At 37.1% G+C, this 20,526-nt stretch overlaps 1 protein-coding gene across 1 annotated transcript; it reads left to right on the plus strand.

Moving 5' to 3' along the window:
• The first annotated feature begins 1,027 nt into the window (after positions 1 to 1,027).
• Positions 1,028 to 19,449, plus strand: LOC125481431 (WD repeat-containing protein 11-like). The gene is made up of 9 exons (XM_048592969.1): positions 1,028 to 1,048; positions 1,210 to 1,383; positions 5,027 to 5,210; positions 7,364 to 7,529; positions 8,234 to 8,348; positions 10,322 to 10,520; positions 12,820 to 12,929; positions 17,896 to 18,072; positions 19,361 to 19,449. The coding sequence occupies exons 2-9, from the start codon at positions 1,212 to 1,214 to the stop codon at positions 19,447 to 19,449; spliced, it is 1,212 nt and encodes a 403-aa protein (XP_048448926.1). The 5' UTR covers positions 1,028 to 1,048; positions 1,210 to 1,211.
• Positions 19,450 to 20,526: the final 1,077 nt, after the last annotated feature.

Genomic DNA, 20,526 nt, shown 5'->3' on the forward strand with positions numbered 1-20,526 from the left:
CCCATCTGAAACTGAAACCTTGACCCACACTCGGGACATCTCCAGCTCAGAACTTCTTCAGAACTGAAGAGTCACACTGATTCAAAATGTTAACTCTGTTTCTCCTTCCATAAATGTTGCCAAACCCACTGAGTTTCTCTGGCATTCTCCATGTTTGATCCATCAGCAACCTGACTAGATTCTAACCCCTAATTCTAATTGTTTCTGGCTTTGTGGAGTAGTGACAAACATGTTTATTACTTTAGTAATTTGGACAATACTGTGTTGGTTTTGTGTTACATTGCTCTGTGTGGAGCATAATATATTTTTGTTGACAACAACTGAACTGCATGAATTATGGTTTTAGTCAATAAATGTTGATTCTTTGGAAGATCTAATGAGACTAGTCAGAAATTTATCTTGTTCAGTGCACAATGAAGTGTGTAGAAAATGAACTAATAAATGTATGACTGAGTTTTAGCAGATCAGAATTTTGACAAACCATGAAGTTGAGTGCCAAAACCGATTGATAGGCTTTTGCTGTGGTATTCAACTGAAAATGCTTGGCGTCATGTAACATTCTGTTAATGACATTACTCCGAACTCAGGAGTCAGATAGTAAATGAAAACTGGTGGAAACTGTTCTAGTGCGAACACAGCTTTGCTGTTATTTGCTCCAGTGCAGTGATTGGGATTTGATATTATCAATCATGTTTGTACTTTGAGAGTTACTGCATGAAGACTTGAAAGAAGCCCTTTGTAGAATGGTTCACACTACACCTCTTAGGCATCCTGAACAGCATTGAAATGTTGTTAATTCTGCAACATTTACCTGCTCTTTGCTTTTAATTTCCAAGCAATATGTAGTAGCATGTTTCTGCAAATTTTATGTATTCTTTGGGTTGGATAGAAAGGGAACAGTTTGTTTGTAGGAATTATGCTATTAACCGCTAGATCTCAAATTGGTTAAAATAACATCCTCAGTCTTGTCTCACACAGTATCTTTCACAATCACCAGAGAGGCATATGTGCTAATAAGGCCGATACACAGTCAAACCAAGTCTGAAAGGTAATGGTGTAGTAAATAGTTCAGCCTCAATTATCTTTGATTTTTCAAATTTCATGATTATGTTATTATGTAGTACACTGATTAAAGTTCATCTTTATCCCTGTGCTCTGTCCTAAAGAAAACATTGTTATTGGCATTTGTTGTCTCCTTTTTGTTAATAGACATGGAGTGGTTGTGGAACCAGGATGCCTCTCGAGACCTTTTACTGGCGGTTCATCCACCAAACTACATAGTACTTTGGAATGCGGATACTGGTACAAAATTGTGGAGAAAAAGTTATGCAGAAAACATACTTTCCTTTTCATTCGATCCCTTTGAGCTGTCAAATCTCGCTTGTAAGTTGATTCCTCTTTCTTTCTGTCTAAATGAAAAATATTAACCTGGTGTATGCAATTGCATACGATCTTTTGGCATAGCAAGATTAAAACTTGATTTGCAGTTATGGTAGAACATGCTCCTGTCTCTGATTGCAATGATTTCTGTAGAAAAAAAGTATGATCTTCTATAATTTTCTACAATCTTCTATAATTTAACAGGACTGTAATTTTAAACCTTGAGGGATTATAGAGACTGTCTCTATCTTGAGGATTTACAAGAAGATATTTTTCTACATTTTTCTATAATCCTTAAGTGTATTTTAGAAACTATTTGTCTCCAGGTTATTCAATGTATCAAACAATTAAGGTGGCGCAAATATTTGACTATGTAATGAAACATATCTGTTTTTGGTTTTTCAACTGCACAAAATTTGGAAGTTATTTTCTTAGTGTTGCTGAAAATTTAGTCTATTTTTCTCCTGCCTCAAGTCTGACCTATGCTACCCTTGTGACTCTAAAATGAGATGTAGATTGGGATGTGTGGTGCAAGGCAGTGTTGCACTACAAGTTTTGCATCATGGATCCATTCAGAAAAGAGCCATGTGCACTTATACTTATTTTCTGCTACCTTTGGCTATGTTTAACATGGAAGCACAGAAACTAGGAGCAGCAGTAAGCCATTTGGCGCTTTGAGTGTACTCTACCTTTCAATATATTGTGGCTGATTTCTATCTCAATGCCAGATTCCCACTTTCTACCCATATCCCTTGATTTCTTTAAAATTCAAAACCATCTATTTCTTGAATAATATAATGGTTAAAAGGAAGTTATTCAATTATTCATACATTTCTTACATAAGTCATTTATTTCAAAATCAGCATACCAGCAAAGTAACTGAAATATTACAAAAATTAATTTATGCAGTACTTTGGCAATTTTTGCTTCAGAAATGGTGTATGATGAGATCAGTCAAGGCATTTCTCTTTGGCCCAGCTCACCGTTTTCTAAGCTAGCCACATACTCTTTATACTGTTATAAGAATGTGGATGCACTTGCTGATTCCCAAAGCGCTGAAAACTTTGAAGCTGTGCACACACACAAATATGTGCAGCCTTCTGGCTGAGTTCAGTTACCGACCTAGCCAGGATGTATGTTTTTCAAAATGCACTAATTCTCACAGTGCAGTTGGCAATATATACTTACTTGTCTAAGTGTTCAGAAGAAATGTTTTAATTTGGTATATTTCCTGCTTAAGAAGGATATTACTTGACTTTGTCCTGAGGTATAAACCAGTTGAAGATCAGAACGTCAGAGTTTGGGAGTATCTTGTGAATAGTGATCATTGTTTTGTAAAGCTTAGATTAGTTAAGTAAAGACAAGAACATGGTGAAAGCTATGGTAAAATTATATATTTGGATACGGCCCAGATAAATTGGAGGCAGAGGCTGTTAGGGAAATATAATGGATCAATTAATTAATGGTGCTGTTTCCAGTGCATGTTTCCTGCACAGCAACGATGAGTACACTTCAAAATCACATCATTGGCTGCAAAGTGCTTTAGAATGTCTAGTTCTTGTGAATGACATTGTAGAAATTGAAGATTTGCTTTCAGTCTAGGTACGTTACTACAATGAGAAAAGGAAGTGCAATTGATCAAGTGATGCATCTAAATTCGATTGTAGTCTTAAATGGCAATTGGATTATGAACTCAAAAAAGAAAATAACTGTGGAATATTGAAAGTGTTGGTGGTGGTCCTAACTGGTTTGCTAGCTGCTCCTGGGGAGGTGATGGCCTAGTGGTATTATTGCTGGACTATTAATCCAGAGACCCAGACAGTGTTCTGGGGACCCGGTTCAAATCCCATCACAGCAGATGGTGGAATTTGAGTTCAATAAAATATCTGGAATTAAGAATCTAACGATGACCATGAATCCATTGTCGATTGTCGGAAAAACCCATCTGGTTCACTAATGTCCTTTAGGGAAGGAAACTGCCACCCTTACCTGGTCTGGCCTACATGTGACTCCAGACCCACAGCAATGTGATTGACTCTCAACTGCCCTCTGGGCAATTAGGGATGGGCAATAAATGCTGCCTGGCCAGTGATGCCCTCATCCTGTGAATGAATAAAGGGGTCTTCAATATTCTGTTATCTTATAAATTAGAAGGGCAGTCTTGAGTTGCTGTTCTGCATAAAAACAGGTGTTTTGTGGCATTTTTAGATTCAAACTATCAGAGCACATATATTGGGAGAGCATCTTTTTGTAGAAGAAACTTTCCAGTGGTGACACTCGAAAAAGAAAAAAAGAAACAAATATGTGTTATTTTGTGCTTTTCTCAAACTCAGAATGTCCCAAATACTGCAGCCAATGAAGTTTTGAAGAGTCACCATTGTAATATAGGGAAACAGTGTAGGATACAGGAGCGTAATGGCTATGTTACTGGACTAGCAATTGAGGAGTCTGGACTAATGTTACAAAAACATGAGTTCAAGTCTCACTTTGGAGGCTGGGAAATTTAGTTTCACCTCGTCAAGTAAAATATGAAAGGAAAAGGTGGTATCGATAATGGTGGGCAGATTACTACAAAACCTATCTGTTTCATTAAAATCATTTAGGAAAGGAAATCTGTCACCCTTCCTTCACCTGGCCAATATTTGACATCTGACTCACATAAATGTTGTGAACTAGCTTAGTGAACCACTTGGTTGTATTCAAGAAGGTGCCTTGTCTCCACTTTTACAAGAGCAATTAGGGATGCATGATAAATATTGACCTTGCCAAAATTGCCCATATCCAATTAGTAAAGAAAAGCATGTGAGATAATATATGCAGAACAAGTGCACATATCAGCAACAAACCAGATGAATTGTTCTTGTGATGTCAGTTGCAAAGGGCTTCAAGGAGAATGTCTCCGCTTCAAGCAGTGTCATTGGGTCTTTTACATGCACCAAAGAAGGTAGATGAGGTTTCAGTTTAACAGCTCATTTGAAAGAAGCACCTTTTGCAGTGCTGCACTGAAAGGTCAGGATAGATTACAGGCTCATGGTTCTGGAAAGTGCAATGAACCCACAGCATTCTGATTCAAAAGTGAGAATGTTATCACTGAGGCATTGCTGACACCTAAATCTGAGCTTTTAGCAAATAACACTTTCTAGCCACTGTTTTTAAATTGATTTAAGAATCTGCACTGCAGACTTTTTGTTGTAAACCTTTCTTGTTTATAGGCTGTATGCCAGAATATTGGAACATTTTTATTTTAACTGCTGTGTTCAGTCTTGAACATTCTGTTGTGAAGATGGCCCACTGTGTTTGGAGTTCCAAGTTGTTGTGGTTTAGGAAATAGCACACAAGACAACTGCCACATTTTTAACACATACTGTGTTCATCTATTGGTAGGAAGGAATGAGTGAAGATGAAGTGTTTCTCTGCAGAGAAGAGAAATTAACTGGGAGATTGCCAGAGGCATTTTTATGTTGATGTCCTAGCTGCCTAGAAAGTGAATTATTTTTAGTAAAATATATTGCATTACAATTCAAGGGAAAGTGTAATTGTTATTGAACAAGATTTTTTATCATTTAGTATTTTGTTTAAACAAAAGCTTTCCACAGATTTTTTTTTCCCCCACTGTAATGTATTCTACAATGTCTCCTATTTGTAGTGCTGACCAGTGAAGGAATAGTATTTGTCTCCGATTTTTCACCATCCAAAGCTCCTAGCAGTTCGGGGAAGAAAGTTTATATATCGAGTCCACACTCAAGTCCCGCCCATGCAAAACCAGCAGCCACTAGTGCCAAGAAAGCCTTAAACAAAGTGAAGATTCTCATCACCAATGAAAAGCCCAAGTAAGTTATATCTTAAGATGAAATGTTTTATTTTACAAGCTCTATTTGTATTGTAACCTATAGTTGAGAGAACATTTCTTCATTGTAAATTTCCCTCCTTGCCCACGAACTAATGTTTTAATGTTATTTCCCAGCTCTGATATCACTTATATTGATGAACTTAGCATTGACAAAATTAATTATCTTTCCGTTTAATCTTTAAGTTTAATATTCAATTATAATTAACAATGTGGCAAGTATACGATATATCTTTTCAAAATGCATGTATTGAAAGTAGAAAAGGAACAAAAGTTTTCAATTATAATATGTTAACGTTCAGTTTTTTTCATGGCTGTGTGTTACTCCCAATAGGATTGATTTTTGATTTTTTTTAACATAAGTTTCCTATTTGCGACTAGGCCTAAATGATCAAGACAGAATATTGATGCTATTTACATATTAATTTTAATATTTTCCAACAGTGTTCCCTCCACTTTTAAGAGGTGTGCTGTTTTTACCATGGGAGCAAAGCAGTAAAAGAAAAAGTGATTCTTTAATGCCCTACTAAACGCTAGTATGATTGCAAATGATAGTAATACTGGACTAGTCAGATTCCAGAGTGAAACTTATCTTAATAGATCATATCTTTAATTTTTGTAATTAGTTGCTATGAGCATCTTTGCATGAGGCTGCTAACGTTCTTTAACACACATACAAATTTATTGCACAAAATAAAATAAACAAGCACAGCTATATGTGTATGACAGTTTGGAAAGATCTTAAAACCACAAAACATAGTTTTCAACTATGTTCATACCATATCCTTTACTGAAACTCAGTCTTGGACAAATATCACTCCCGTCTAATCTCCTTAGTTTCTGACTTATCTGACTTAACTGACTTCCTTCAGTTCTCCTGTTCTGAGGAGGGGTCACTGGACCCAAAACATTAACTCTGTTTTTTCCTTCACAGATGCTGCCAGACCTGCTGAGCTATTCCAGCAACTTTGTTTTTTGTTCTCTTCAGTCCTCCTGTTTGGCTACTGAAACAGTTTTATGACTTTTTTCCAGTTTTACAGATTTGTTTGATTTTTGTTTTTTTTTCAGTTATAACAACTTGAAATCTTCTATAGAAACCCTCACAGCTTGAAGACGTTGCAACCTTAAAACCCTTCTGCTAGGGTGAAAATTATTCTCCTGATTCTTCTGAATTGAACACAAAGCTAAATTAGTGATTCCTGATCTGCTTTTTCAGTGTGTCTTAAACCTATCAGTATAAACATTACATCTATTAACATGACAGGTATTCTGTCAGGCATTTCACCAAATCATGTTTTCTTGGAAATATTGTATTTCGATCACTGTTGCAAGTGTTTTGACCTTCAAAAATCTAAAACTAAAATCTACAGCATCTATGTTACACATTCAAGTTTCCAATTGTTGATAATATCTTATACATCTTTACCACAACAATAGATATTTCATTGTTTTAAGAATTTTGCAAGTATATTGCCAAATATTACAATAGGAAATGAAAATAAATTGAAGCTATAATTTTTTTCTTGCTCTTATGGAGGGGTAGTTTGATTGGTATTTGGATTGATTATTTAAGTCTCACCATTATTAAAGGCCGCATCTAATAGGAATGGGCAACAGATACTGGCCAATAGTGCTCCCATCTCATTAAAAAAATTAAAAAGAAGGCATAGATTTCAATGGCAGAAGCTTTGAAGTCTTGTTTCAGTTGTAATGCAAGTAGAAGTCACAGCCAGCTTGCTCCGCAAACAGCAATGAGGTAAATGATCGGATAACTATTTTAATGATGGTAGTTCTGAGATTTTTTTCAGGAGATCTTCCATGCTCTTCATTGAATAATACCGTTGGATCTTTGTATCTACAAGAGAGGAAAGATAGATCTACTTTTCACCATTTCAACTGAAAGGCACTTCTAACAATAATAGTTCTTCAATATTGAACTGAATTATCACCCTAGATGGTCCAGAAGTTGGGTTTTCTGGCCTCATTTGGAATACTATGTATAATTAAGAGATGCTGCCAATTGCACAATGGGTGGTTATTTGAGAAGAATGCACCATGCTTTACTTTACAACATATATTAATGAGTACAAAATTTATGTTATCATTCTATATTATTATTTACTTGATTTATTTCAGTGCCGAGTCTGTAACTTTGAATGACTGCCTGCAGTTATCCTATCTACCATCTAAGAGAAACCACATGCTGCTGCTGTATCCCAGAGAAATCCTGATCCTTGACTTGGAAGTAAACCAAACAGTAGGCATAGTTGCTATTGAACGAACAGGAGCTCCATTTCTTCAGGTACTTAACTCTACCAAGAGGCAGTCTTGCACTGACATTATTGCATTCAGAGTAACTACAGAAAGATTTAACCACTAAAATTGTGGAGTTAGTTTTTTTTATGATATTAAGAATTAAATTGGAATTGTGCGTATATCTTATATTGAAATCTACTGGTTAAAAAGGAAACAGAGCTTCTACTTCTGGATGATAATAATACATATGTTCAGTTTCTGAATCCTCCCTTATGTAATTAAAAAATCCAGACTGCAATGAGAATGTGATTGTTGTATGGTGGCAATATTTTTAGAATATAAAAGATAGAGTACTGGTTAAGCTTTCTGATTGCCTTTTTGAGGTTGAGTTGAACTTTGTGGCCTTTGAGAATATGTCTGCATTTATTCAAGGCACCCTGCCAGTGTAATCACAGTTTCAGTAGGTATAATGTGAGCATCTGTAACAATACCATCTGGCTGTTTTTTATTAACGTACATTGCAGCAGAGATGATGGCAAATATGTGTTGTAAATGAAATCACTATTTTTGGTTTTGTTGTTGAGCATCAGGTTACTGAAAATTATGGTTGTTTTTCCTGTAATATTTTCATTTGATGTGCAGTTTTTATGAAATTTCAGTTCATAACCAGTTACTGTTTTCACATATTTATATGCAGCACTACTCAGAGAAACAGATGTTTTCAAACTGTTTACTGTTTCTCTGACCTAGGTCATTCCTTGCCGCCAGCGGGATGCTTTATTCTGTCTTCATGAAAATGGCTGTATTACACTAAGGATCCGTCGATCAAATTCAAATTCATTGGCTCTTTCCAGTGAAGAGCAGGGTGAGCCTGTGTGTCAATCAGAAAGTAACTAAGCAACACATTGCAAATTATTTCTGCGGTATTTAATCCTGATTAACATCACTATCAATATGGTGGGTACGTTGATCTTAATCAGAATTTATAACTGAATATAACACGCTAATTTAGAGGATCTGTTGTGGTGCAGTGGAGATATCCCAGCCTCTGGCCGAAAGGTACGGGTTCAAGTTTAATCTGCCCTGAAGGTATGCCATAACATGGCCAAACAGGATGATTAAAAATAATTATAACACCAATTATAAAGGAAAAATATGCAAATGTATCATGTTGTGAGTCCCTATCCAGATCAGGAAAGAGGGATGGCATGTGTGAACAGTTTTTTTTGTTTCTTTCTCTTTTATTTTTCTTCATATCTTGGTGCCTCACTGCTTTGGCTTTTCTTATACTTACTAAGAGTTTCTATCTTTGCCTATTCTTTGACGCCTCCCAAATCTTTTAATTATTCTATTTTCAGGGATGGATTTGGATAGATTATTAACTCCTCTTAATTAGATCACTCCCCTGCAATGATTTCCTGGTATATGTTTTAAACTAACAATAAAAAAGTCTCCAATGTAAAACATTATACTCAACATGAATGTTAAATTCCACTTATAATATCCAGAAGACATAATTCTCTGCATAAGATTCATTTTCTTTCAAATGTTTAAAAAGTATTAGTTCCATTTATGCTACAATTTCAAGTTGTACATATGATCCAAAGTATAAAGTGAAACTAAGCCACATTTACTTCCATTTTTAAAGCAGATAAGCTTAAGTCAATTAGTGCAATCTGATTCTCAAAGGGAGTTAAATAATGAAGAGATTTTATAAGCATATATGGGCCAAAGCTGAATAAAGCTATCTTGTAATTGGGAAGTAACAAATGGAAGCTTTCTGATATGAAATTTTGGAACATGATCTGTGAAGATGAATTCATGAGATTACAGAGTTTGCATATATACTTAGCAGAGTCAATAGATGGGTAACAAATGCAGTTCAGTTTAAGTAGTATACTTCAGGAAATGAGCGAAATGACAGGTCCCTTAAACGTTTCTCATTCCAGATTCGTTTGTTCAGGAGCTTACAATAAGCGATAAGGAAAATGCCTAAAAGTGCAATAGATAGATTTTTAAAGTTGTATTGCGCTTTTAGAGCTGCCTTGGGATATTTTTCAACATTAGAGGAACGATATAAATGCAAATTGTTGTTGCAGTAGCTGGAAAAGGCTATGAAAAGGCAAATTGAAGTTTTTTTTTAGGAGCACTGAATAAAAAGATTTTTAAAAATTCGCACATCACATTGATGGGCCACAGATGGAACATTGTTTCTGAAGAAGGGTCCCAACCTAAAATGTCAACTTTCCTGCTCCTCTGATGCTGCCTGGCCTGCTGTGCTCCTCCAGCTCCACACTGTGTTATCTCTGACTCCAGCATCGGCAGTTCTTACTATCTCCCAGATGGAACATTGTATTTTGTTTTGCACAGGAACGATACTGACACATGGAAAGGATACCACGAAGATTCTTTTGAATGATACCGCAAACGATAACTTACAGTTATTAAGAGAGGCTTGAAAAAATTGGGGAATATAACAGGCATAAATTATACAAGGATTTGAGGGGATGAATAATTAATGATTACTGCTGAACATCTCGTTGGAGCTATCCTGATTAGCAAAAATAAAGGAGAAACAGAACTAATTTATGGATGTGAAAGGACAAAGGAGTAGATCAGCAGGCTCCAATTAAAGCAGCCATGGTACTAATCAACTTGAAATCTGTAGGTTGTTTTTATTATGTTCATTCTCGTTTAGGTACATACATCCTCAGTACAACCCAAAATTATATAATAATTTTGCAACGAGGAGACAAATTGCATACTGATTGGACATAATTATTGTGTTTACAGAGGATTATCTTTCATTTGAAATAACATTTTTCTTAATGTTTTCAGATCCGGATCAGCCTGTTCAGGAACTCACCTATGATCTACGTTGTCAGTGTGATGCAATCAGAGTCACTAAGACAGTTCGTCCTTTTAACATGGTGTGCTGTCCTATTAATGAAAATTCTGCTGCTTTAATTGTCAGTGATGGCAGAGTCATGTTATGGGAGTTGAAAACAAACTTACTGGGGCCAAAGCCTTATTGCAGGTATTTTTGTCCACCCTTTCCTCGAGAAATATAGCCAACAGTATCCAAACATAATACATTTCAATAAGTAAATAAATTGAATAATTATGTACTATGAATAAATATTAATCATTTCAAAATTACAAATTAATTTCTCACCAATTCAGTATTGAACAATTCAACTGCAGAAAAAAGAAAGCAATTTGGCCTCTTGTGTGTCAATCAGTGTTGGATTCACATTTCATTTCCGGTCTTTTGTCGTTGAAGCCATCAATAATTTTCATAACGTTTGTCTAATTTCCTCTTAAATGTTTTGATTGACTGTGTTTCAGTAGCCACTTCTGATAATCCTCTAATTTAACTTGTATGTTTTGAGTTGTAGGCTACGTGCTAAAACTGATGAGTACAGTCAAATCAATTCTACAAATTTGATAATTGAGCAATTTATTCTCAACAGATTGCCTTTGTGATTGATGGTACAAATGCTCAGATTATAAATGCAGGAAAGAAAACCATTTTGAAAATGCAAACGTCATATTGAGCTTTTAAATAGTTCTGGAATGTTGATATGTTTTCAAATTAATATTTATTTTCATGATTTATTCATTGTAAAATGTAATGTTTGGAGAATAGAATATTTTTACTTGTGCCAGAAACAAGATAGGTAACACTTTTAGAAATAGAGTGTGGCTCCCTCTCATTAATTTAGTGTCAACAATGCAGTTTAATGCCAATCTGGAGGAAAAAAAAATTAATTATTCTCTTTGCTTCTCTGAGGCTGCTATGGTATTGGATGTGTAATTGCCACAGAGGATGTAAATTTGGTTCAAGCCATAATGCATATCTGCTAACATTCTCTTCAGCTGATTTGTTCCTGTAAAATCCACCAAATTCTCTGTCCTCTGAGTATTACTGCACTTCCTTTGTAGTTTTGGCAGACTGCCCCAAGGGTATGTGCATCATGTGCTGCACAGCAAATGTTTTTTATTAACACTGAACATTGTGCAGTTGTGAGAGGACTATCATAGCGAGCATAAAGTGCAGACTTATTGAATAAATCTAGACATAATTAGAATTTGTCACAGAGGTAAAATAAGTATTCAACTCCAAAACATCTCCATACTTTATTGTTTGGACCCCCAATCAAGCTTAAAATAACTGATGATGAGGGGGTACATATATTTGCTGTGTACAGATGGAGCTAAGATACCAATGTCCAAAAATTTGATCATTCCATGTAATTATTATATTAGTGTCAGCTAGACACAGTAAGAATTAGCTTGGTTCATTTGATAGCATTCTGTCAAATTGTCGGTTCACTTTCAGCCTATTCCCATGTCCCCTACCTCCTAGTTCACGAGTGCATGGTTTGGGAAGAATTGCCCAATGACTACTGATAGAGGGCTGTACTTTTGGAATGAAGTTGGTTTAATGAGGTGAAATTGAGAGGTATGCCTTTGTCTAATATTTAAAGTAGAGGTTGAAGGTCCTTTTGCACTATTCAACGAAGAGCAGACATTTCTCCTGGTTTTCTGGCTAACTTTCTCCCCTTGACTAAATTCAGAAACAAATTGCTTTTTTGATTTGATTGCACTTCAGGTTTTTTTTATTGAATGTGGAGTGCTTTGAGGATTAAGTGCTTTATTAGAAGCAATTATTTCAATGTACAGTTATTGAGGACAAAATTACAATTTTGTAGGAAGACAAGTGGTACTTTGGCCTTCATTACAAGGGGATTGGAGTTCAAGAAATCGGAAATTTTACACAATTGTGCAAGACTTTGATGAGATCACAGTTAGAATACTGTGTGCAGTTTTGGTGTCTAAGAAACAATGAACTTACATTGCAGGCAGCATAGCAAAGACTTGCTAGATTGGTACCTGAATGAGATGTGGGTATCAGGCTGCGTAAATTTGTCCTGCATTCCCTGGAGTTTAGAAAATTGGAGGTGATCTTCTTAGTGTAAGGGGCTTGTCCTTTGGGTTTTAAATACAGGGATGCTTCTTCACTCAGTGGCTTGTGAGGAATTCTCTCTCGAAGTGTTATGGATATTGCATTATTGGAAACTGAGGGAGAGGCTTTCGGTCTCTTGGGCATCAAGTGCTATGGACAGCAGCCAGGATCAGGATATGAATGAATTGAATGGTAGAACAGGTTCAAGGGTCTGTGTGCGTTCAGCTTCTGCCCTCTCATATTTTTTTGAAAAAAAAGTTTTTTATTTAGTTAACCGGCATATCACAAATGTAAGATGGCTAAACATTTTGTAGTGATTTTTGATTTATTGTTTGAGTTATTTCTTTCTGTTTTCTGTTTACAACAGTTACTCAGGTTCCACAGTCTCTCCTTTATATTGTCCAGTTTCATTTTGTGGAATTCCAATGGGTACCCAAAAAAAGAAGTTTCCAGATCTCTCCTTGGATAACATGATAGGTAACAATATAAACTTTTAGTCTGCTTTTATCTCATAACGCACACGCTGATTTGGACTTTTCTATAAATTCATGTAAAGATGTTAGGCTTTTGCATGTAGTGATGAAAGATGGAAAGAAGGTTGTAAGGAGACTGACAACCTTTAGTATAAAACACTTTTCTATTCCTCCAAATTAGAGGTATAATATAAGAATCCACTACACTGAAACCACTTCTTTTCTCTTTCATTCCTTCTTGAGCCTCTCTTTACTACTATTTGTTCTGTAAAAGTGTCTACATGCAAATGGGAAAGGAAGGGTTACTGAATTGGCATTAGTTGTAGGTTTTCCAGCAAGTAACTTCAAGTATCATGTTGACCATGTACTTGATAGTATGACGCTTCTGCTAATCTCTGATTTTCTCTGGAGCTATGTGTTGCAAAACTCAGGTTGGCAGAGCATTTGCTAATTAAGTCCAACAAAGTGACTGTCAATAGCTCAAGATTGCCACTAATATTTTTACCGTAAAACTATTGAGACCTGTACTGAAAGTAGCTGTGTCTTCCACTTCTACTTTAAAATGCATTTTAATGAAGTGATTGGTCATTTCAAACATTCATATATGGATTGTATACGTAACGTTCAGTTGCCTCTTCTTCTATAGTATCAAAAAATGCATTTAAAGAGTCCTGCTGGACTTTACAGTTTCTTTGACCACCTTCCATAGAAGGGTTTTGAAGGAGAGTTATATTTAAGAAGTTACCTTCACCTTTAACTGTTGGTCACCAGAGCCCACTCTCCAACGAAGTAGCACTGCCTCTCGTCTAGTTTAACTACTGTTTGCTTTATGTTTCTATTCTTGTGGATTGTCCTGATGAGTGCAAGACAAAAAACTTCAACAAAATGTCTCTTTTTTCCAGCAATATTCAAGTTCTCTACTACCAATTGGCTATTAAAGAAAATAAGGTTAGAATGAAGTGGAATGCTTAGAGGTAATTTTGTTCAGGTCAAGCAAGGCAAACTAATGATGTGGCATAACATAATATATTCAAAACTTTGTAGTGCTATTCAAAAGACACAAAGAACAAAGAAAATTGCAGTACAGGAACAGGCCCTTCAGCCCTCCAAGCCTTCACCGACATGCTGCCCGTCACAACTAAAACCCCCTACCCTTCCGGGGACCGTATCCCTCCATTCCCATCCTATTCATATATTTGTCAAGACGCCCTTTAAAAGTCACTATAGTATCTGCTTCCACTACCTCCCCTGGCAGCGAGTTCTAGGCACCCACCACCCTCTGTGTAAAAAAACGTGCCTCGTACATCACCTTTAGACCTTGCCCCTCGCACTTTAAACCCATGGCCCCTGGTAACTGACTCTTCCACCCTGGGGAAAAGCTTCTGACTGTCCAGTCTGTCCATGCCCTTCATAATCTTGTAGACGTCTATCAGGTCCCCCTTAACCTCTGTCATTCCAGTGAGAGCAACCCAAGTTTCTCCAACCCCTCCTCATAGCTAATGTCCACCATACCAGGCAACCTCCTGGTTAATCTTTTCTGTACCCTCTCCAAAGCCACCACATCCTTCTGGGAGTGTGGCAACCAGAATTAAACACAATATTCCAAATGTGGCCTAACTAAGGTTCTATAAAGCTGCAACATTACCTGCCAATTTTTAAACTCAGTGCCCCGGCAGATGAAGGCAAGCATGCCATATGCCTTGTTGACTACCTTTTCCACCTGCGTTGTCACTTTCAGTGACCTGTGTACCTGTACACTCAGATCTCTCTGCCTATGAATACTCTTAAGGGTTCTGCCATTTACTGTATATTTTCCATCTAGATTAGACCTTCCAAAATGCATTAGCTCAGATTTTTCCAGATTAAACTTCATCTGCCATCTCGCTGCCCAAATCAACAACTGATCTACATTCAGCTGTATCCTTTGAAGGTCCTCATCGCTATCCACAATTCCACCAACCTTTGTGTCATCGGCAAACTTACTAATCAGACCAGTTACATTCTCCTCCAGATCATTTATATATATTACAAATACCAAAGGTCCCAACACTGATCCCTGAGGAATGCCACTAGTGACAGCCCTCCATTCAGAAACGCACCTTTCCGCTGCTACCCTCTGTCTTCTATGACCGAGCCAGTTTTTTTATCCATCTTGCAAGCTCACCTCTGACCCCGTGCGACTTTACCTTCTGTATCAGCCTGCCATGAGGGACCTTGTCAAAGGCCTTACTGAAGTCCATGCAGACAACATCCACTGCCCTACCCTCATCGATCATCTTTGTCACTTCTTCAAAAAACTCAAACAAAGTTAGTGAGACATCTCCCCTTCACAAAACCATGTTGCCTCTCTCTAATACGCCCACTGATTTCCAGGTGGGAGTAAATCCTGTGTCTCAAAATCCTCTCCAATAATTTCCCTACCACTGACGTAAGGCTCACCGGCCTGTAATTAGCTGGATTATCCTTGCCACCCTTCTTAAACAAAGGAATGACATTGGCCATTCTCCAATCCTCTGGGACCTCCCCTGTAGCCAGTGAGGATACAAAGATTTCCCTCAAGGCCCCAGCAATTTCCTCCCTTGTCTTTCTCAGTTTTCTGGGGTATGTCCCATCGGGCCTTGGGGACTTGTCTGCCTTAATTTTTTTCAAGACCCCCAATACCTCCTCCCTTTTAATCTCAATATGACCCAAACTATCTACACACCCTTTCCCAGACTCATCAAGACATTTGACATGATTGAACCAAATGAATCTGAATAGTCTTGTGCACAAGACTACTCAGACCCCTAGGTGTCAGGGTACCCCACAAATCGACAGCCACGCTGCGACAGCTACTGACGAACGTAAAGGATCCTATACCCAAAAGCAGCAAACCGGTGTAATATACAAAATGCCATGCAAGGACTGTGAGAAACATTACATTGGCCAAACTGGAAGAAAACTGACAATACGGATGCATGAACACCATCTGGCCGACAAGAGGCATGACCAATTCTCACTTGTCTCACTACATACGGACAAAAAGGGATATGAATTCAACTGGGACAACACATCTATAATCGCACAAGCCAAACAGAGACACGCCAGGGAATTCCTGGAGGCTTGGGATTCTAACCGGAACTCCATCAACAAACACATTGAATTAGACCCTGTGTACAAACTACTGAGAAACAGAACCGGAAGTGGTACCAAACACCCCAACAAACTAAGGCATATAAATAACAAGTGGGACAGAACACCGGCGCTTCACCGGAGGGGCACTGACAATGTTACCTAGCAGGGTGACAAAATGTTTGCAATCAAACCCACTGGCTCAGTGAGCATATCTATAACCTCATCACAACACGAGTTGCAAATCTTCTCAAACTTTATTCATTACACCTCTTTGTTCCTCCTTTGCTAACCTTGAACCCTTAAGCTGTTGTTGTGTAGCTAGTGACTGTAAGGAAATGTTACATTTGATTCAGTTTATTTACTTCTGTTAGAATCTTGAATACTCCTCTGAGCAACCATCTTCCATTATAAAGATCCTTAAGTTTCTATAGGCTTTCCTGATAATTCATATTATCTGCATGTGGCTTCAACATATTTATCTGATGCCACAGTTTCCAATGCCACAGTGCTACCATAATTGAATTATAGCCAGAATTGTGAAGTTAGCTCAGTTGACTAGACAGCTGGTTTGTGATGCAGAGTGATGCCAACAACGTTGGTTCAATTCCTGCACTGGCTGAGGTTACTGTGAAGGACTGTCCTTCTCAACCTGTCCCCTTGCTTGAGGTGTGGCAACCCTCAGATTAAATCGCCATCAGACATCTTTCTCTAATGAGAGAGCAGTCCTATGGTCTGGTAAGATTATGGCACTTTACCTTTATCTTTACATTCATGATGACACTGAGGTAGAATATATAATGTAGCATAGTGCAGTTGTATTCCAATTACATACTACCAGCCTTTCGGCAAAGTGACTGACTAAAAATTGCCAGTAATAGCTCACATAATTCATTTTAGATAGAATGATTGTGAGATTGATTTAAAAAAAAAATTCTTCTCCTCTAAATTTACTGAAATTGTGATTTATTAGTCTGTCATCATTTTTTAGCTCACATTTTGTTAACTAAAGAGAACAACGTACCAAATGTGTTACTAAAGATCATTAAGGTTTTCGTTATTTCATAAAGTGTAAAACTGCTCTGGTTACCTTTTAAGACAAGTAAATTCGAATTTCTGCTGTAGCTGTGTAGATTTTTATAGCTCCAAACCTAAATGACGTTAAGCAAATAGCTAATACTCTGCATTCTTGTATAAATTTAACAATGCCATACTTGCTCACTAACTTAATTCAATGGCATTAACTGATAGATTTCTGGGGTGAATAGAATGTTTCATATCCCTGCAGTGTAACTATTTAAAAACATAAAGCATGAGACAAGAAATGACCAATCAGCCCATCACATCTTTCCCTTCCCTGATCTGTGTTCAATCTACCTTTTCTTATGTTTTAGCTTTAAACAGCTCTTGAGGAAGAAAGTGAAACAGAAGAGACTGCAGCTAATCTTGCATCCTCCATTCAGTCCTGGCCAGTTATTTACCACAGATGATAACATCTTTGGGCTCATTTGTTACCAATGTGCCAGTTACATTTAGATAACTTTATACTTGCACGTGTTTTATAATAGATGACAAGACATGTGTGCCCACAAGCTTGCTCAATTGTTTTTAAACAGTCTGCAATTGTACCACTCTGATAAGGAAGTGGGAATAATAACATAAACCTTGAGAGCTCACTCATGATTTCTGAATTCCTGGAGTGTGACCATATCAATATCAAACTGGTTACGGTTCATTTGATTATCTCAGTCTACATTTCTCCTGATAATCTTCAGTCCTGTTGAGTCATGTTATGCAGGATTTAGATGACTTGTTTTGATGTAGCACATGTTTTATCCTTCCAATTTTTTTTTAAACAGGGCAAAGTATGGCAGTAGGTGAAGAACAACCTAATGTTCCGTACCAACAGGAGGTTCAACTGAAGTTCCTGCTGACTGGCTTGTTGTCGGGTCTCCCACTGCCACCTTTTGTCATACGAATGTGTCCACCACTTACTACCAAGAACATAAAGAACTATCAACCTTTGTTGGCTGTGGGTGAGCACGTCTGTGGGGTTTAGGATGTTATTAAGATTAAATAGCAATTTCTGTTCAAATAAAAGGTACTGGGTCCATTTACAGGAATGCAGGATTTCCTGTTTTTCATGAGTCTCACTCCTGTAGCTGTGTAAAGACAAAGTTTGGATCTGTTTTTATTATTTCATGAGGTTTACGTATTTCATTGTAATTTTGTCAAGCCGCAATCCCAACATGTTGTCCTTGTGGTCTCTATTATTATACAAAAGTGAGCTGTTTTGATGATTATTGCTAGTATCTCAAATATTTCTGGATTAATTTTAAGAAGAATAAAATTCTGAGTTTGTTATGTGAGGAAGTTCTATTTCAAATATTATCAAGATGTGTTCTTGGAGGAAATGAACTTACCAGTTAAGCATAATTAAGAACAATTTTTGAAAAGATGTTGATTTGGTGAACGTACTTTGTACATTTGTCTTTTAAAATGCATGTTTGAACTGCATGCATACAACATTCATCTTAAACTCTAAAACAATGAAGTGACGAGCGAGTTGCATGTAAGCTGGTTAGATTTACATAGTGGGATAAATTATTCTTAATATCTTCATACTCTGAAGTCTTTAAGTTGCCAAACTGGAATGTGGCTCATTTTTCTCCCAGTAATGTTCCTGTTCTTCCATGTCCTACTTTTCTAAAGGCATTGGCTGCTTGTTGATTGTTGTCACCTGTGGTTGCTTGCTTGAGACCATTATTTACATATGGCTCTTGACAGAGAATATCTGCAAGCCATTGAACTGTGAAGATGATCAAGCTGATGCTATTCCTGCCAACTGTCTGCAAGTTCGAACTTATGGCAGCGGTTGCTGAGTGGCAAACAGCAGTGGGAATTCAATACTAACCAAGGGAATTCTGAAGCTAATTGTAATGCTTCTCTACTGTCCCAGTCAAGATCAATGAATGTAACAGAGACTGGATATCAAACTGGAAGTTATTAACTTAGAAGGTCCCAGGTTTAATGTGATGTTGCTCATCTAGGCACAAGGTAACCTTGCTGAGTCATTGACAAGGTCCTATGGCTTAGTAGTTCAACCTTATAGAATTGAATTTAATCACAGTGCATATGATTATAACGAAGTATTGACCTTCAGTGAGTATCACTAGGTGATACTTTGAGTCACATGACCCATCATTTTACCTCTGATCAGTTAGTTGACAACAGAATTTTTATTTAAAATTGTTCAAGTTGTTGTTTAATTATTAGCTGCATAAAAAACACGTTCATCATTTGGTTAATCAATATGTATTTCAGGTACTAGCAATGGATCTGTGTTGGTTTATCATCTTACTAGTGGATTGATACACAAGGAATTAAGTATTCATTCCTGCGAAGTCAAGTAAGATTTTTAGTGTGCAAATTCCTTGCATTGAGTTTTCTAAAGGAGTGCAAAGAAATGCTATAATTAACATCAGTATGAATAAAATGTATTAGATTTCAAAATGGTTAGCATAAAAAAGCAAAATCAACTCCCTATTTTAAAAGATGACCCTGTTTTCATCCCTTGAAGTTTCAACATTGTTCCTTATTCCTAGATTTTCAAGTGAACATCTGTCTAGTTTGTGCCTTGCTGCAAATACAGCAGTGTAGCATTGAATTACGATTAGAGGGAATGTAATAGCATCTGTTTTCCAAATTGCCATACCTATCTCTCCCACTCCCCATGCCCTTCCTCCCCCTTTCCAACACACACATACGCCCATCACCACCAACCAGTCTGTCACATCTGTCAAAGTGCCTTCAGTACTTTGAATCTTGGAATAGTGCAATTAGTATCAAAGAGAAAGGTGTTTCAATGCTGACCCACTCAGCTGCTGGCCACTTGGATTCTTGGCTTGGACTAGTTGGCATCATTTGGATGCTGACCCAGAATTCTGCGTGGAGAACTCCACGGATAGCTTTTCTGGCCCTGATCAGAATGTTTGGCCTATAATGTCTGTATGAGAGTTTATGTTAATGCAGGAAATTATTTTAAAAAGTACAGCAAGTCCTTTTCTAACTTTTTAATAAATGAATGGCCAATGAAGCTTTTCAATTATATAATCCAGTTTTTTCCTTAAGCTTCTTAACTAATCCATGTCATCATGACCTAAGTGTAAATATGATAAACTATGAGAAAGGTTAAAAAACCTTGAGGTCTATAATTATTTTTAATTCTCGCATGGGATGTGGGTGTCTCTGCCTGGCCAGCATTTATTTCACATCTCTAGTTGCCCTTGACAATGTGAAGATGAACGACGTTCTTGAACCACTGCAGTCCACATGCTGTAGGTAGACCCACAAAGCCATAAGGAAGGAAATTCCAGGATTTTGACCCAACAATAGTGAAGGAACAGTGATATTTTTCTAAGTCAGCATAGTGAATAACTTGGAAGGGAACTTGCAGCTGGAGGTATTCCCATGTATCCGTCCTTGTGCTT

Source organism: Rhincodon typus, unplaced genomic scaffold (genome assembly GCF_021869965.1).
Source record: "Rhincodon typus isolate 14 unplaced genomic scaffold, sRhiTyp1.1 hic_rhity00002128, whole genome shotgun sequence".
NCBI lineage: Eukaryota > Metazoa > Chordata > Chondrichthyes > Orectolobiformes > Rhincodontidae > Rhincodon > Rhincodon typus.

What these genes read in the sequence shown, in the direction of transcription:
- LOC125481431 (XM_048592969.1), top strand. Translation starts at nt 1,212, where the DNA reads ATGGAGTGGTTGTGGAACCAGGATGCCTCTCGAGACCTTTTACTGGCG. An exon ending in TGAGCTGTCAAATCTCGCTT is followed by an intron (nt 1,384 to 5,026) that starts GTAAGTTGATTC and finishes TCCTATTTGTAG; the next exon opens with TGCTGACCAGTGAAGGAATA. An exon ending in GGGCCAAAGCCTTATTGCAG is followed by an intron (nt 10,521 to 12,819) that starts GTATTTTTGTCC and finishes TGTTTACAACAG; the next exon opens with TTACTCAGGTTCCACAGTCT.